At 33.4% G+C, this 19,456-nt stretch overlaps 1 protein-coding gene, 2 long non-coding RNA genes and 2 pseudogenes across 9 annotated transcripts in view; 3 read left to right on the forward strand and 2 right to left on the reverse strand.

The window, feature by feature from the left end:
* Positions 1–103: 103 nt before the first annotated feature.
* On the forward strand, positions 104–3,707 carry LOC139770207 (uncharacterized). The gene is made up of 4 exons (XR_011717690.1): positions 104–400; positions 1,678–2,516; positions 2,735–2,962; positions 3,049–3,707. It is a non-coding gene; the product is annotated as an uncharacterized lncRNA (long non-coding RNA).
* Positions 3,708–5,520: 1,813 nt separating this feature from the next.
* LOC139770208 (uncharacterized) lies at positions 5,521–7,602 on the forward strand. The gene is made up of 3 exons (XR_011717691.1): positions 5,521–5,802; positions 6,224–7,089; positions 7,482–7,602. It is a non-coding gene; the product is annotated as an uncharacterized lncRNA (long non-coding RNA).
* Positions 7,603–14,167: 6,565 nt separating this feature from the next.
* Positions 14,168–14,288, reverse strand: LOC139770344 (5S ribosomal RNA; annotated as a pseudogene).
* A 2,240-nt stretch (positions 14,289–16,528) lies between these two features.
* On the forward strand, positions 16,529–16,649 carry LOC139770345 (5S ribosomal RNA; annotated as a pseudogene).
* A 422-nt stretch (positions 16,650–17,071) lies between these two features.
* Brm (ATP-dependent helicase brm) overlaps positions 17,072–19,456 on the reverse strand; it is a 29,015-nt gene continuing 26,630 nt past the window's right edge. For all 7 annotated transcript variants that reach the window (XM_071702121.1, XM_071702123.1, XM_071702126.1 and 4 more), the window contains one exon: positions 17,072–19,399. In XM_071702121.1, the coding sequence (XP_071558222.1) occupies positions 19,254–19,399 (146 nt within the window). In that variant the 3' untranslated portion in view covers positions 17,072–19,253. The remainder of the gene's footprint in view (positions 19,400–19,456) is intronic.

The following is a 19,456-nucleotide window of genomic DNA, read 5'->3' on the forward strand; positions in this document are numbered from 1 at the left end:
TTCTCAAGAAGGAAATCGCGAACGATATGTCAAAATACGCGAGCGCACGGTGCATGTTCGCGTTAATTTACGACCCAGCGATTCCCGTCCGCGTGTCTTCCCAGTAATTGACAATTTCGCACTCCGGCATGGGGACCAGTAATTAAGCTGCCATGCGTGCAGCCGGATGTCGATTTTTTTCATTCACAGTGACGGGTCTCCGTCGACCAAACCTAGCCAGGACGAGCCCGTCCGTTCGATCTCGCGGACTTCTTTTTCTCCCATCCGGGGAAACGCGACAATTAGTTTTTGAACGGCTCTCCCGCCTGGCCCGGAGTTTAAAGAGACAAAGGATGAAAGTAGAGAAGCACATTCGTTGGAAAAATATCAGCGTCGTACGAAAGAAAATACGTTTCCATAGGTGAGTGATCCATTAATAAACTATTATACAAAACTATTTTCATTTATGCTGATTATGTCATATAAAATATAAAATGATTATATTGCCACATGAATATATAACTGATTTTTGGAAAAAGAATGCTGAATATAAAAAAATAAGTTAACATTTCATAATTTTGTACAAAATGTTTTTCATAAACAAAATATAATTAAAATAATGTTTAAGCTTTAAATAATTGAAATCAAGAGACACGGCAGTGTCTCGCGCCAAGTATACGCGCGGAGCGAGACGCACCGTTACTCTTTTACGCGATCAGAAAACTACACCAAATATAGAAAACTGAAATACAATACGAGTTTTAGAAAATTACATTGAGTTCACACCATATAATTTGATATACAAATATAGCTACAAAATTTCTATATCTATATCTATAGGTGTAAAATTAGAAAACAGGAGACTTTAGAACGCAAATAAGTTTATCGAGCCACCGTGAATATAACATATCATTAAAAAAACACAAATCTTCGTTTCGAGAACAGACTGCATGAGCCATACCGCTGTTTGATCTTTCGTCAGTCCTTTTCGCCCTGATCTACATCGTACAGGATACAAACAGGATTATCGGGGCGACGTGTTTCTTCCGGCCGGAGAACACGTCGAAGCATGGTAAACCGATACCGGCTCGCGTCGACTCCGGAAGGATGATTGTATGGGCAGCCGAATTATCTCGCGCAGCTGGCTAATACTCGAGCGGCGGAGTGATTACACGCGTATCTATCTGCACACCCGTTGATTCTACGATATAAACCGACTGTATAGAGGGCAGCGCGATGACGCACGCGAAGCGGAGCGGGCGGGCGCAAATTGACAGAAATACTCGTCCATATGTCTGCACGCCGACGCGGTTACGCGTCCGCAAAGTGCCTACGTCGAACCGGCGGAATTAAATATGCACATGGCTTTGATGCACCTGCGTAAATATCGACGAGAGCCCGCGTCAATCCCCCTGCGACGGAGATTTTTTTTTTTTCTATATCGCGCGTAATATTTTTGACGTTTTTTTTTTAGGGATTCTCTCTATGAGAGAGGATTCGATTCAATGTCGCATTCTACGGAATCGGCTATGCAGCTTTTTGCGCTACCGTTTTTCGCGATTCTGCCCTATTACGAATAGATGATCGGCGAAAATATTTATACCGCGTCACGTGAGCGGCGACCGCGATTTGCATTTTTCATCGATACCTACAATTGAGTTTCTTCCATCTGTCAATTGATTTCTGCATTATTTTCAGAAGCAAATCTTAAGAATTGCATGGACAGCTACCAACGCAACTGCAAACAAAATATCTCGTTCTATTACGAAAGAGAACAGAAATGCACGAGATAAGAGCGGAAACTTGAGAAAAAGGCGGTTTCGAATCTTTCCGGAGAGAAAAAAAATACACAAATCAATAATTTATATAATTTGCATTTATTCACTGGAATGCACCATTCCAGCAATTCAATATTTCAACATTCAACCTTCTTTATTATTAAATTATTATTACGTATTACTTGCAGCTATTGCTCCACCCTTCCATGCATCCAATGCAATATTATCGCTTCAAATTCCACAGATAAAACTTGCAACAATAAATAAGACGCAAGTGGAAGCAAAGACCTCGTCTATCTTTCGCAGAGAGAGAGAGAGTAACAGATTATTCGTCCGTCAAAAAGAGACAATCCCGAAAGAGGAAGAGCCAAATCACTGCAAAATGTTTCTACGAGGATAACGAAATGATTACTGTGGATGCACTTATGCACGTGAGCAACGTGCGTTCGCGAGGTAGGCATGAAGAGGGTGTGGAAATAGGTAAATATATGCATATCGACGCACGTGAGCTTTGCATTGTCTCGGAGGGCGGCTTACGCAACGTATGTATGCATACGTACAACATGCCAGAGCGATTGACCGGTTGTATTCTGTCGGGCGTGCGTCCGGAAGTGCACGGTCCAATTACACACTGTTCGTGCCCAGCGCGAAATTCATGCGCGACAACGGTCTGTGACACCGCGCTCCCCGTAAAGCGACATAATGGAGAAATTAGGATATTAAAATTCGGACAAAGCGACGCGCCGATCGACCGAAACGGTTCGTATTTCCATTCGCGACACGCCGCACGAATGTAATGTAATTTTCTCTTCGTTCAGTAATGTGTTAATGAAACAAAGAATCGCGGAGAAGATAGAGTTTTAAGATCTCTAATTTTTAGTATTTCAACCTTTTTATATAATTCTTGCATTTATTATCGAAAATTTTTTCCGGTTGTAATATCCTAGCTGAATGAAATAATAAGATAGTTATTTCAGCATTGATTGGGTATACATAGCCAACATGCAAATGTATTATACTTGAAGCCCGCAAATATTAAGGTGCCAATTCATGAGACGCTGAAAATAAGCGTCAACAAGGTGAACGTGATGGTTTCGCTTTAACGCTAGCGTCAAAGAAATGAAGTTGAATTTGTTTAATATTCAGCGTCGTCGCTAAATCGTCGTTAATCGTCCCAGTACAATCAAACATAGACTTCGAAATACGTAAAATATTAATTATTTTCAAGTAATATTTTCAAGTAATAATATTTTATGGATATATATTATATAAATAAAAGATATTATTTCAGAAGATTTTTGCTTGCTGAAAATGAGCGTCGAGCATTAACGTGAAAGGGCACCTTTAAACCTACTTCAAATATTGTATGAGGGAAGAATTGAACACTTGGCTGGAATACGAAATTCAACCCCTGGCTCTCTATTTCATACGTGACTAATAAACGTCCCTGTCATTCAGGATTCATCAATTGCATTGATGCTAATTAAAGCGTCGATTTATCGACATTTTAATAATACTTCGCTGGCGGGAGTAATGTAGCGGGGTGTCGCGTCGCAGAGAGACAGAGAGCCGCGGCTAATAACGACGTAGATGAATCAGAAAGTCGTGTACACACGGTGCCAAGGATCTTACGCTTCGTTCGCGTGAGCAGAATCTTTGACAGCAAGCTGACACGTAATTTCCTCACCTTCTTCCTTCACTCCGCTCAACTTCTGATCTCTAAACCCGAGTAGCCAAGTAAGTTTCGAAGAAGGGGTCCGATCCAATCGCTAGCGTTGGATGTTCTAGCGAACATCCGACTCAATGCGATTCCTTTCACAACGAGGGAAATCAGTAAAGTGTATAAGGAATAGACGAAGTAAATATAATGTGACCTCGGCAGTAATCATCTAAATAAGCCACTGTATTAATAAATTTTTAATAAATAATAAATAATAATTTTTTAATAAATCTCTACATTCTTTTTGATGATGTAATAAAACGAATAAATATGCGAGGCGTTATTTATGTACAGTCGTTCACAGAAAGGTTGCAACACTTAAGGCCTTAAAGATATTTACTTGTATTAATAAAAAGCAAGACAATTTCCTCTCCATTAGTGCAGAGCGATTCTTAAAAAAAAAAAATCCATAGTTTACTAGAAGACAATCACAAATATTTTATTACAACACCTCCACGGAAAGTTCGACTTTCCATGCCTGTAGAGAGGAGCGAAAGTGGCCAATTTCACGCCAGGCCTTACTTTCCTCCCTAGGGAAGAAAATTGATACTTTCCGCCCTAGGGCGGACATGATAGCGTGACATGATAGAAATTTATTACAAAGCGTAAAAATGTATAACTACAATGGCTTTTTAATTAATTTATCAAATAAAATGCACGATTCTATTTAGAACAACTGGAGGCGTTATTATTCATTCAAAACGTTTGTGAATAGATAGATCACGCAATGTGACGATTGATTTTTATTTGCATCTTTTAACTATGTTTTCTGCATTATGTACGACTTTGCATATAATATATTTTTATTTTTAATAATAATAAAATTTTTATCATGCATTTATATAAAATAATTGTTTATATGCATTAAATAAATGACATAATTTTTTATATTATAGATTCATTAATCGGTTGTAAAAAAGACAAGTTTTTTATCACTTTTTCTTCCTCATTTCGTTGAGAATTAAAGAAATTATTGAGTAATTCAGGATTAATCAAACAATATAAAAAAATATACGAAATGACGGGCCGTCAGGGTTAACGCGGATCCTTGTGCGTAAATGTAATAACTTGATTTATTATCCTCTAATACATCAAACCGTACATTATCCGGACGTTTCGGCTTAGGTTTAAGCCATCTTGACCAGTAACGAACATTTAAAGTCACACGTTTTCCGTGCCGTAAGGCGAATTTGCTGATTCACATTCAGAAACCTCGACCATTTGATCCCTATCTGTAATTTGTTTCAATTAGTGATAAGATATTGAGAGGAAACTTTTAGCAACTCACCAAACAGTCCGAAAAACGTGGAATAAGACTCTTTGTATAGACATATACAAAGTTTGTCCCTATAAAGCATTTAAATATTACATTAATTTCTATAATAAATTAAATATTAAATTACGAAAAATAAAAATTTTAATATTATAATATGACAACAACCAATTATATTAACATCAATTTCTGGTTTGCAGGAAAATCTGACAGTAATGCAGTTACAGTATATATTTGGGAAACAGTGGAGAAAATTATATAAGCAAAGAATAAATTAACAGACAAAAATAAACTATCATGCATATATTATTGAGTTTTGATTTTACACTCGTAATTTCATTATGCGCATATAAAGAGACAAAATCATTGACACGTTTTTCCAATATCTATATATGGTCATCTTTAAAATTTTAAAGAAGAAGCCATTAACTTACTCAGGATTATTAAGGATGATATTTTAAGCCTTTCATAAAATTCTCTTTTTTTTATATGACAACAACAATAATAAAAGTAACACATAAAGAATCGAACATGGCATTTAAGATTAAATAAATTTAAATAAAAATAACATATTTTATATTTTTCACATAAAAACTATAACATACATGCGTTCCACAAAACAAAATTATGATGTTTATTACTTATAATATAAATTTTATTGGATGTAAACGCGTTTATCATAAATATTTATCTTTGAGTAGAGTCATTTATAACTGTATTAAAAAAGTTCTTCCGTGTATATATTATAGATATACTACAAACTAAAAATTCCTTCACAACTGTGATTACTCCGCAGCTATATTCTACTGCTGTACAAGATCCTAGATTTGATTTCTTTTTTCATTGTCTAACATTCTTCAAAAACATGGAGAATAGCCATACCAATACGTTTTTTACATACTTAATGATCACTTTTTTATTAATATCAACTTTTATAACGATGGTGGTCACTGAATCAAATATATTAAGAGCTGGATCTAACTGTCCTGAAGATTGGAGATCTGATGCCGATGGAATTTGCCGCGAGACCGTTGAGAAATAAAAAACAGAAGGTACAATTTGTTTAACATATATTTTGACAACTACTTTGTTATATTGTACATTTTTTAACTATAATCTTTTTCTTATTTTTATCTTTTAATGATACAACATACAACTGATCGTTATTTTAATTGGTTTGACTGTGCCTCATATAATTAACGTATTAATTTTGATAATTTTGAGAAATGTAATATTATACATCTAGTAATAAACTTAAATATGTAATTCTCCAATTTGTCAAATTATCAGAACTAGTATACGTATGTTTGTCTAATATACACGTATAGACATATACAAAGTTTGTCTCTATAAAACATTTAAATGTTACATTAATTTCTATAATAAATTAAATATTAAATCACAAAAAATAAAAATTTTAATATTATAATATGACAACAACCAATTATATTAACATCAATTTTTGGCTTGCAGGAAAATCTGATAGTAATGCAATTGCAGTATATATTTGGGAAACAGTGGAGAAAATTATATAAGCAAAGAATAAATTAACAGACAAAACTATCATGCATATATTATTGAGTTTTGATTTTAGACTCGTAATTTCATTATGCGCATATAAAGAAACAAAATCATTGAAACGTTTTTCCGGTATCTATATATATATATGGTCATCTTTAAAATTTTAAAGAAGAAGCCATTAACTTACTCAGGACTATTAAGGATGATATTTTAAGCCTTTCATAAAATTTTCTTTTTTTTTATATGACAACAACAATAATAAAAGTAACACATAAAGAATTGAACATGACATTTAAGATTAAATAAATTTAAATAAAAAGAACATAGTTTATATTTTTCACGAAAAAACTATAACATACATGCGTTGCACAAAACAAAGTTATGAATGTTTATTACTTACAATATAAATTTTATTGGATGTAAACGCGTTTATCATAACTATTTGTCGTTGAGTAGAGTCATTTATAACTGTATAAAAAAAGTTCTTCCGTGTATATATTATATATATACTACAAACTAAAAATTCCTTCACAACTGTGATTACTCCGCAGCTATATTCTACTGCTGTATAAGATCCTAGATTTGATTTCTCTTTTCATTCTCTAATATTCTTCAAAAACATGGAGACTAGCCGTACCAACGCGTTCTTTACACACTTGATGATGACTTTCTTATTAATATCAACTTTTATCACGATGGTGTGGTCACTGCCTATGGCTACTATAATAGATGTTCCATTTCGACTCAAATGTCCTGAAGGTCAGAGAGAGGATAAACATGGAAAATGCCGCACACCCGTTTGAATTAAAAAACAGAAGGTACAATTTGTTTAACATATATTTTGATAAATGCTTTTATATGTTCTTCTTCCAACTATAATCTTTTTTGATCTTGCTATTATACCTTTCAATAACACAATTGAATAGTATTTTTCCTATTGATTTAATGATACATCAAATGGACATTTATTAACTTTGACAATTTTGGAAAATGTAATATTATATATGTAATAATAATTTTATATACGTAATTTGTTAAGTATTAATTTAATTTGTTGAATTACAAAAACTGGTTTATCATTCTAGTGTTATAATACTTATAATAAAAGTTCTATGGTAAATTAATTATTAAAATCCGAAAAAACAAAAACTTTAACATAATAATATGATAGTGTGCATCAATTATATTAACATCAACTTTTGACTTGCAGTTACAGAGGACTTGCAGGCACGACAATGAGATTGCAGTTTATATTTGGAAAACAATAGAAATGATTACAAGTGGATATTGTAAATGAAAGCAAATAGAAATAAACTGCTGTAAATGGATAATTTCTGAGTTTTGATTTATAAAGTCTGCAGCTTCATGAATTGAATATAAAAAGACAAGGTTTATTGATACTTTATATACCTCAACCTTATCTCAAGTGCTTTTACCCTTAAAATTTTAAAGAAGAAGTTATTAAGTTTTACTCAGGATTGTTAAAGTGAGTTTGACGTAATATCTTGACATTGATACTTCACATCTTTTAGAAATTTATCTTTTTATATAAAATACTAGGTTTTTCGCCCGCGCTTCGCGCGGGCTCAAAACCTTTTTTTTTGTTTAGTCTAGATCCCTTCCCTAAACCCTCTTTGTTCTTACTTTTTTCTTCACAGACAATTTTTTCTCCACTTTAAGTTATATTTTCCTCTCTTAAATTTATGTATATATAGAGATATATATTTATTTTTCTCGCGCATCGCGTGGATGTACCCTCCACTGACCCGCCATTTTTGGCTCACTTTCACTTTTTCAATTATTTTTTCTAATTCTGTACCGCGTTGCATTTTGGCACTCAAGTCAGGAAGTACAACCCTTTTATTTACTGTCATTTTGATAAAAATTTATACATTCACGGAGAGAATTTTCTCTTAAAATTTACCCTGAAATCATGGTAGTTGTGGGACAACATGTACCACCAAGAATTTTATGCGAGCTATTCTGATTAATATCTACCATAATAAAAAATATTAATATCTATTACATTAAAATATAAAATATGTTTGATTAATTTTACTAAAATATATCTAGAAAGTTTCAATAATTTTTCAAAATTTACCAATCTGCTTGGTAATTTTTATCACGTTGTTTGTAAAATGTCTTTTGTATATTTTAAAAATTCCTTGGTTGCCAAGTTGTCCCAAGTTTGTAGTGAATTTAAGGGTAAAATATAACAAAAAATTCTCTTCGTGTTGTTTTTGATTTTAAAGAAGTTTCAATTTTTCCCGCTATACCGGGTGGAAAGTATCAATTTTCTTCCCTAGGGAGGAAAGTAAGCCCTGGCGTGAAATTGGCCACTCTCGCCCCTCTCTAGGCATGGAAGTCGAACATTTCCGTAAAGGTGTTGTGAAAAATATCGTGTGCACTTCGGGTCGAAGCTTTTTCAGACTCGTGTGATTGGCAAACTTCACTCGTCTGAAAAACGCTACTTTCTCCCCTTGATGCACAATACTATTCTTTCTTTTTATAATAAACATTTGACATCATATATAGCAGATTGCAGTTGACATATGTGCGCGGATTTGTAACAGGGAAAGGATTAAAGCCATTAACGTCGCTATTGGTGACGACGCGATATGACATCCCGAAGCGATTACGTATCCCGTGACCGCTGTACAAATCGCGTCGAAAAGCGGATGTCGAATGTCGCCATGCGTGTCGCGCGCGCGTTTATATAAAGCGAAGTGCCGCGCCGCGGCGTTCTCGAGTACACACAAACGCGTGTACTCGAGTAACGTAACAGAGATAACATCCCCGAAGGCATGTTCGCTTTATCCGCCACAGGATACGCATCGCTTTGTATGTCGCGCATCACCCCATCGTCGGCGAGTCGCGGATGCGGAACAATATGTACAATGGCAACATTGTTGAAAGTTAACCGCGCGATAGCAAATGAATCCCACTATGCGCATCCCGGGGATCCCTCCGAGAGGGTGAGATAGACACAGAGATAGGCCGCTAAACAGAGGGATGAAGAGAGAACGAGATGACGGGATTGATTTAAATTTCGACCGCAAAAGTGGCTGGAGACGGGGACGACCTGTGGGAGTGAAATAGCGCGATTTAATTGCGTTTGCGAACTATTTTCACCTCTCCCAATCAGTTATCCTCTTCGAACCCGAGCTCGAGAATTTTCGACGGTCGCGGTGTGATGGGCGGCTATTTTTCCTCCCTCGACGTCGAATGGCAATTTCAAATTGAAAATGGTAAATGTCACTTATGACATATGATATATATATATATATATATATATATAAAGCACTCAGAGTCGCTGCCGAAATTAAAGTTTGACCGACAAACGATAGAAATAGTAGCGTGGTAATTTTCCGAAAATCACATGACGAGTTTAATGCTACAGAATCGAGAAAGAAGGAAGCATTTAAAAGGCAACACTTCAACAATATTTCGCACTTCAGTCTTAGAAGATTTTTGGAATTTTATAGAGAACAGAATAACTATTGTCTTATTTAATAAATTGTAATAATAATAGATAATAATATTCTGAATAGATTATTAAAAGGTTTATGAACAGCGACATTGCCGCACATTTTATGGTTATTCAAAGCTATAAATTATTAATAATGTTCAATGTGCTTCTTAATAAACATACTCTGTGCGTTTTATATTACATTTCATTTTTTTATAGCTTTTAGTATTTGTGGAACGCAGAATTTTTTTTTATACAACAGGTGCATCGTATTTTTATCCGGAGCATTTTGACCGTTTTCGAATTTTTGTCATATTTTGCGAAGAAATATAACAAAAATATTGTAACAAAATAAATTAATACGATAAAATATAAACACACAATCGCCATTATAGAGATCGGGGAAGCGTGTACAATGAAACATACGGGAGCGTTAAAGCAGGATTTGATGTGTCACGGCATTGAGTTATGGTTGCGGGTAAAGAGGAAAAAACGCGGGGATATACACGAGGGGGGGATATTTGAGAAATATCGTACGCCGCAGGATGTACGAGTCGCGGAGATAGCGCGGATCGATCGGCCACTTCATTAATGGATAAAGTGTTATGGCGGTAATCCCCTTGCCGTGTATCCGCAGTTGGAACGCGAGCCAAAACCTCCCGCGTGATAATTATGTAATATTGCGCGGTTGCGCGAGTTGTGCGCCCGCATTGCGCACGTAACGAGGCGGAGGTCGTAACACTTTGCAATTGCAGTTACACGGATCACTTTGGCATTACTGCAGATAGCCTCTCATTACAGACAACACGGACTATCAGCTTTAAGAGCGTGCAGCGCGATTTCTTTAAGCTTCGCGCCGCAACTGAACCGTAGGAGAATATTACTATTTCGAGGGAATATGATATTATTTTTAAATTTTAATAGATGATATTGCGCGCTTTGAAAAATTAAACATTTACAACAGAATTTTTTCATTTTCACCTACATAGTGACAGTCACGAAAAGTCGTTGAAATAAAATAATTGTTATTCTACGTAATGAGTGGATAAAATAATATTGTATGTAGTTTCAACAATTTCTCCCCGATTATCACCCTGTAGAAAAGACACGATGCCAAACATTTTTTGAAGAATCAATACGCTTTAAGCACATCAATACCACCGAGAAGTATAATGTTATTGACGCTGCGCATTGTCGCTGCGTCAGAAACATTTTGAGAAGAAGGAACTCGCGCGTCGTCGCAGTTTAAGCTCTAAGAATAAATGAGCGCCCGTAAAATATGGAAGTTGCAGCAAATATGTGAGGACTTGATCGTCGCGGGACGGTAGTACATTTATCTGATAAAGAGGATCATCAGTCATCGCGCGGTTGCATAAATCATCGGAAAGTTGGCGGCGGAGCGATTTGTAATGTTGGGAGCGGGATATCCCGTATTTTACGCCCATGCTGTATTATTTCCAAAGGGAGAAGAGGGCACGGGGGATTCCGGGAAACGGTGCTTCATCACGTGAACGATAATTACTCGATATCAATCTAGAGAGCGACGCCGTTAAGTGCCTAGCGCTATCGAAAAGCCGTACGCGTATTATTGCCCAGCCGCGATTTTTTCGCGATAATAATAAATTTCCAGCTAGAGGTTATCGTGACTACCATCCGTTTCCTAGAACATCATTTGCTTCAAACGGAACATTCGTTCCGAGCGACAACCTTCTTGCTTGTCCAATCCCATTTGAACAAGCGTTGTTCCAATCCCGCGGTAGCGCGATAAAAAGAGTTAAGAATATACCAATCTTACAATCCTGTATGCATATGATAAAATAAAGAGAATAAGGCAAAAATACACATGGAAGGTAATTTTTAAGTCTCAAAGGATGCGCACACGCGTATTTTCTCTCGGAGTCTGTAATATTCCTCGGTGCAGAAAGACAAAAGTTACATAAGGAAACGTCAAAAGAAACTATTTTTCTAAGTACAAACAATAAAAATTATTAAATTCTCTTATGTTCCACACGACTCCATAGTTTACAAGACAAATATTATTTTTGTGTTCTAACAGACGTTGAATTGTTATCAGCAGAATACAGTAAGTGTTTAGTTTCCTAATAAAAAGCAAAAATAAATACGTTTTATAATCATTGTAATTTTACGCAGAACTGCTATTTAAACAAATTACTATCTATATTTATTATATAATAGTCAGAAATATATAAATATTATATTAAAAATTAATTAAAAATATGCATTGTAGACGAAAATTATAAATTTAATTATCGAATGATTTTATTATCCTTCTTAATGGTGAAAAGGTAGGAAGATAAATACTTTCATTAAAACTAACCAAGTCGTAACAAATTACATATTACCTTGATCATTTATAACAACGCGATTCGCAATCGCGACCATTTCGATGTTATCGCCGAACAAGACAGACGCGTTCCATCTTGCTTAGACCTCACTTTGGAGGAACTTCCGCGCTCTCAATCGTCGTAACGAGAAAATGATACTGTTCATCGTTTCCGGATGCACAGGACGGCGTGTTCTTCGAATTGCTCCCGTACGTATGTGCGTCGTAGTATGCACAACTATATCGATCTTGTATAAATGTATAGCATCTGTATTTGAGTTTCCGCCTGAAGCTACGGATACCGCAACGTGTACATCACTTAGCCTTACCTTGAAGAAGAAGAGGATGGCATGATAAGCGGTGTTCCACAGTGATAGTAATACACGCTAAGCAATATGTTCTTCAAAGAAAATATACCGGTAGAAAAAAGTGAAAAATGTGATGGAGTAAAAAATAAATAGCAGTGACAAAAAACAATATTCGTTATTATAGCATCTTCATGCAATGCGACCTAGAATTTTTACATGAAAAATTAATGTGGTGTTGATGTTTCTTTTTTTTTTATTATCTGATGATTTTCTCCCTTTGCTCCTAAATTTTTTTTAATATGCCGCGTTAATCGTTTTATTAATTTTATTTTGACAATTGCAGGAGAGCTATACCTCGAATTAAAGGGATCAATGTGTCTCTAAATCGTACTAGTTTAACCCCGTCACGCGCGAATTTCTGCCACTTCATCCCCAATTGATCGCCATACGCGAGAACGAAAAGAGAAAATAACGATGACGCACGAGTTCGCCCTCTCTTCTTCATTCTTCTCATTTCCCGTATGGCATGCCACGAGATATCGGGCCGAATCACGAGTAGTAACCATTCAAGGAGGTAAGCTTTATATACGATCAGACACGCGGTAGCAATTTATTCCCTTCTACCGTCGCCGTTCCCCACATCTTTTCGAATGGGACTTCTCTCCAAAAGCGAAAGCTGCTTCAGGCAAAACAACAAATCGCGTACAGCGTAAATACGCGAAATGTATTAAATTCATCGTACGATATTTATACGAAGCGTTCGCATAACTGGGATAAAAGTAGTATCTTCTTTGAGGAAAGAGAAAAAAGTATTGTTAAAAAAATACAATAGAATTATAGTAATTTAACGAAAATTAAATAACGAGATTCATTTCCGTTTACGAGATATCCATTTCCGAGCCGTCACATTATCAATTCAAATAAAACGAAGTTCGATATTGATTCTTCATTCTCGGTAACAGTAATTCACTTGAGACAAGATAAAAACGAGAATTCGGATAAGTACAACTATCGTTTATGGATCTGTAGAAATACATATATGTATATTGCATTTGGAAAGAGTCAATGACGCATCTTGCTCTTATAATACTGACTTCATATACGCATTTGTGAATTATGTATTAACATTTTACCATTATTATATTTCTTACTCTCTAAATCTGAATCAGTGACTATTCACTGATTCAGATTTAGAGAGTACTTTTAATATTTATACATATCAATTTATTATCATTATGAATATGAAGAAATAGATATTAATATATTAATAAAATTAATTAAAATAATAATATATGCAATTATATATATATATTATTATATACATTATTATTTTGATTAATTTTATATTACAAAACAATGTATAACAATATAAAATAAATAACTTTAAGATCATATAAAATAAATAAATTCCAAAAAAATGTGAACAGTACACGGTGTTCCCAAAGAGAGTGTTCCCAAAGAGAACTTGTATGTTCAATGTGGTTTGATCGTTGACGAAAGTGTCTTCCTTATAAAGAGATGACATACTTCCTGATCAATCTTCATATTACATTTATTTTTAAATATATATATATATATCAATTTGTTATTAATATTAATAAACAGATATTAATATATTTATGTAATGAACTAAAATAATAATATATACAATTATATATATTTAATATCACATGTTATCATTTTAAATTATTTTATATGATAGATAATGTATAATACCAATATAATAAAATAAATAAATTCAAGACTACATAAAATAAATAAATTTAAAAAAAAGATGCCAACAGTACGCGGTGTTCCCAAACGGTCACCCATTTAAGTACTAACCACGCTCAACGTTGCTTGACTTAAGTGATCGGACGAGAACTTGTAGTGTACCAACGTGATTTGACCGTTGACGAAAGTGTCCTTGTTATAAAGAGGTGACATACTTCTTCATCAATCTTCATGTTACATTTAATATATTTTTCAAATAAATATATATGCATCAATTTGTTATTAATATTAATAAATAGATATTAATATATTTATATAATTAACTATAAAATAATAGATAATATATATGTATAATTAGATATATTATATTACAGGTTATTATTTTAATTAATTTTATATAATAAAAAATGTATAATAACAATATAAAATAAATAAATTTATGACTACATAAAATAAATAAATTTAAAAAATGCCAATAGTGCACGGTGTTTTCAAATGGTCATCCATTTAAGTACTAATATTTAGCTTTAGTATTGTAAATTATTCTATAAAAGTATAAGCTATAAATGATAAATATAAAACAAAAACAAACAATTAATTTACTCGCATCTGGTAAATCTAACAAATTATTAATTGCTAGTTATATCATACAGTACTACTATGAGGAAGAAGCCGGGATTTCACAATAATCTCTTTCTGGTGTGTCCAGCTTATATGTTAAATCTAATAATTTATCCTTACTATTTGAGTTAGGTTGGTTAGTAATACTTTGTTGAAATTTACGTTTAGGAACGTGATATACCTATTATTGAAACATTGTTTTTATTTTGTATATATGTATATCCATATCTATTATCCAAGCATAGAAGTGCCTCGGGAGGTATAAATCTTGATTTTAAAGTATTTTCGATATATCTTTCGTGCGCGTATGGAATTGGAAATATCAGACTATTCTTTGAAATTTGGGAAGCCTCAGCAAAATAGTTTCTTATAAGTTTGATTATGAAATTGTCGAATCTGGATATACTGGCTAAATCGTATGTAGTTTTGTTCCTTAAAAATGTTTGGATATACATACATATGTTCAACGTGATTTGACCGTTGACGAATATCTCTTCCTTGCAAAGAAATGACACATTTCTTTACCAAATTTTCATTCTATAATCTATAAAAAATAGTATCTATACACATATACACACACACACACACACACACACATATATATCACGCACAAGCAGTCATGCGGCGTACACGCGAATGATAGTGTAATGGAGAAAATGACCAGACGGTTCGTAACAGCTTGCCTAAATTCCATCTAAATTCAAAACAGAGCTGAAATTGCCACCAACAGACGGGCATGGAATCTGCGACGCTTGCGACGAGCAACGGTTCTAGCTGGCCACACACGTCGGGTCAAAGGCCAACAAGCAACGACGACCACCGCCACTGCCTTGCCGCTTTTTAAATGTCTCTCCTCTCTGTCGCGAGTAAGCCCAATAGGGCGCAATATGGTATCCGCATCACGTGGATGAGAAAAAGTAAAGTCGTATCTTTCTCTGTAGGAAAAAAAAGTGCCGGCGTACCGGTTTCGCCTGCTTATACGTGACTGACGTTTAATTAAATTCGCAAACTCGTATACGGAAGCGGAACGGAGCGGGATGTTAAATGCACATAATACAAAGCGCACAAAGAACCTGCTAAATATTTCAGGCGCACATTTAACGGCGAGGCCGGTGTTTGGAACACTCTACCTTACAAAAAGTATCGAATAACCGATATTTGCAATACGAGATAATGCTATATTAGAATACAAGAGATGATACATAAATATCGACTTCTTCACAAAATTGAGTTTCAAAGATGCAAATAGACTTTGAGACAAATATAGTAGTTTTCATAGATCAGTAGATTATGGAATGAAAATTTGATGAAGAATTATATGTCTTCTTTTTACAAATGACATTTGTCAACGGTCAAACTACGTTAAACATCAAGTCCTCTACAAATATTATAATAACTTTATATATTTATAAGAAATAATAAATTATTCTCGTTTAAAAAAAAATTCTCGTCCGATCATTTAAGTACATACGTCAAGCAACGTTGAGCGCGGTTAGTACTTCTTTTTTTTAAATTTATTTATTTTATGTGCCTAAAAATGATTCATTTTATATCACAGTTATACATCATCTATTATATATGTATAAAATTAATTAAAATAATAACATATGATATAATACATATGATTGTATTATATATAGATATTATTTTATAGTTAGTTAATTACATAAATATACTAATATGTATTTATCAATATTAATAATAAATTAATATGTAGATATATATTTTAAAAAATATATAATAAAATATAATATAAAAATTGATGAAGAAGTATGTCACCTCTTTCTAAGAAAGACACTTTCGTCAACGGTCAAATCACGTTGGTACTCTACAAGTTCTCGTCCGATCACTTAAGTCAAGCAACGTTGAGCGTGGTCAGTACTTAAATGGGTGACCGTTTGGGAACACCGCGTACTGTTGGCATCTTTTTTTTTTAATTTATGTGGTCTTAAATTTACTTATTTTATATCGTTGTAGTACATTGTCTATTATATAAAATTAATTAAAATGATTATATGTGTATATTATATATACTGATAAACCAAAACATTATAATCACCTACCTAATACTGTGTTGATCTTCCATGTGCTGCCAAATCGCTCTTATCTTATCAGAGAGAGGTATGGACGATCTACAAGACCGTGTACCATTGGCATTTTTCAAAAATATATTTTAAATAGCCTTAAATTTATTTATTTCACATTGTTGTTAGAAATTGTCTATTTATGTAATATTTATATATTGTTGTCTTCAACAAATATTAATTGTAAAAAAAATCCATGTTATTTTAAAGACCTAAAAATAAAAAAGAATCGGTTATTAAACTAATCAAATTAAGACGAGCTTATATAAAGAGTGTAACTTTTATTTGGAGAAAGAGTAATTTCACATAGAGAAATTGTAATTTGTAAGATTTTATCCGCTTTTCACACATCTTTCTCTCTTTATTCACGCATTATCTACTTATACCTAACGTAGCTGATTCAATGCACTATAATTTATTTTTGGAATACTTTTCGAGTATATGTTACATTTGCGCACATGCGAGTTACATTCACTGTTGTCACTATAAACCTTGAAGAAATTATGATAAATTCGTTATGAATATGTATAATGGCTTACCTTAATCTGGTACGTAAAAAATCAAAAAGTTGAAACTCTAGTATAAATATACCATGATAAATATATATCGTATCCTAACTATCATATAATATATTCATCGTCGATAAAATGAATATATCATACCAAAGATACATTTGTATAATATTTAAAAATCATTATCACGTGGCAATTACTTATATACAGAATACTCGCTGCATCGATCACCGCAATTCGCGAACTACTCTTCTAAGGTTGACAAGTAGCCCTTATATTTTGCCGCGAAGAAATAAACAATAATTAAATTTGGTAAGCAAAATAAAGTAGAAATCCAAAGCACAATAAAAAAAAAAGATAGAACTATCAGTATTCAGTAAATTAAGTTGCCTGTAGTAAAACCTATTAATATTGATTGGTCGAGTAATACGATACGATGTCGACCTACATAATAATGTAGGTCAGCATCGTATCGCATCACGCGCCAACGAATTTATTCCAAGAGCAGCTGTGAGTAGAAAAAATACAAAGTTCCAAAATTATGATTAATTTTTTAAATGCAAAAACTGCGACATAAATATTTTTAAGTTTGTCAAGTTTAAATATCAAAATTATTGCCGGGTAAAAATTTTTGTTTATAATTTTCTACCGAATAAGGATAATCGTCGTGATATATGTATAAATGAACATTATACCTATATACCATTATATTTATACGATCCAACTAAATAATGACACATCTGTGTGTGAGATAAAGCTTCAAAAATTAAAACATAGATTAATTTGCTAACAGTGTCAATAGTGATAAATAGACATCGAATTTTTTATATGCAATAGATTGCTGGGAAAGAGCAACAAACTAAATTTAAGTTATTTCTAATATCCAACATATTTATACTTAAACATATATTACAGCCACTGAAATATATACACACTGGAACGCGCAATGCCTATACTACAGCTAAGCGGAAAACGAGAGAAGGATAGACTCTTATTTAACGCTTCAAGGGGGCCACCTGTCTTTTTCTAACTTTGTACGCATGCTAGTGTACGATAAGTGGCCTCTCTGACAGCACCTATCCTTCCTTCGCGTTTCGACTGCCAGTGCGCGTTCTAGTATGTATATATTTCAATGGTTACAGTATAAATATGTTGGATATTATAAATAACCTAAATATTAATTGCTCTTTTCCAATAATCTGCATAAAAAATCCGATGTCCAGCGATAAATTATTTGCCAGTGAAATTGACTAACATCTCCAATATACCCACAATTGTGTCGCAAAATATTTGCAAAATAATTATACCATTTCAGCAAACTAAAAATTTCTTTCTTTACTGTGCATATGTATATCTGTGATCACTTATAGAAATCTAACATACATTGTATTACTGCGGCGAGGCATAGAGTAACGTACCCAAATGTCTGCGCTATCCCCGATAGTAAAATAAATTCGAAACGCGAATTCGAAACAAAACCCAGCGGTCGGAGTTCAAATATAATATTCAATCAGACTTCATCGCAAAGTAGAGAGATTAAAACAATATTTGAAATAAATCTTAATGCTAATCTTTTATCTGTACAGTATGCTGTAGATGTTCGTTACTCACAAATTTATCCGAAGTAAAAGTTACAACACATTATGTCTGTTCTTATATCGAGACACATATATCTAAATAAGACTTATGATAATATTCGCCATTCAATATTTATCGATGAGTTCACTAATTATAAAAATTAACAACACATTAAAAGTTTACAATAGTACAGCTGTACTCCACTGCGATAATCGAGTTGCGATACATACAATTCTTGGTTGTACTTTAATAAGATTCTGCTATTATTTCAAATATTGACATAATCGAAATAATTTGATTAAATATTTAAATTATGTTATAATTGTTAGCTTCAAGAAGCATCACAATACTTCTTAGTTATCATCGACATCATCATCATCGTCGGATATATATTTTTTAGTAACTCTCTTTCTACGGCCGCCTCTTCCCTCACCTTTTCTTCCTTTTAATTTAATTTTCATTCTTACACTAGAATCCGCATCTGAACCATCTTCACCATCTGTTTAATAAAAAAAATAAATAAAAAAGAAGCATTAAAAAAAGAAAATTTCCATCT

This window comes from Temnothorax nylanderi, unplaced genomic scaffold, assembly GCF_030848795.1.
Source record: "Temnothorax nylanderi isolate EJ_2023f unplaced genomic scaffold, tnyl_v1.0 TNYL_tig0028_pilon, whole genome shotgun sequence".
NCBI lineage: Eukaryota > Metazoa > Arthropoda > Insecta > Hymenoptera > Formicidae > Temnothorax > Temnothorax nylanderi.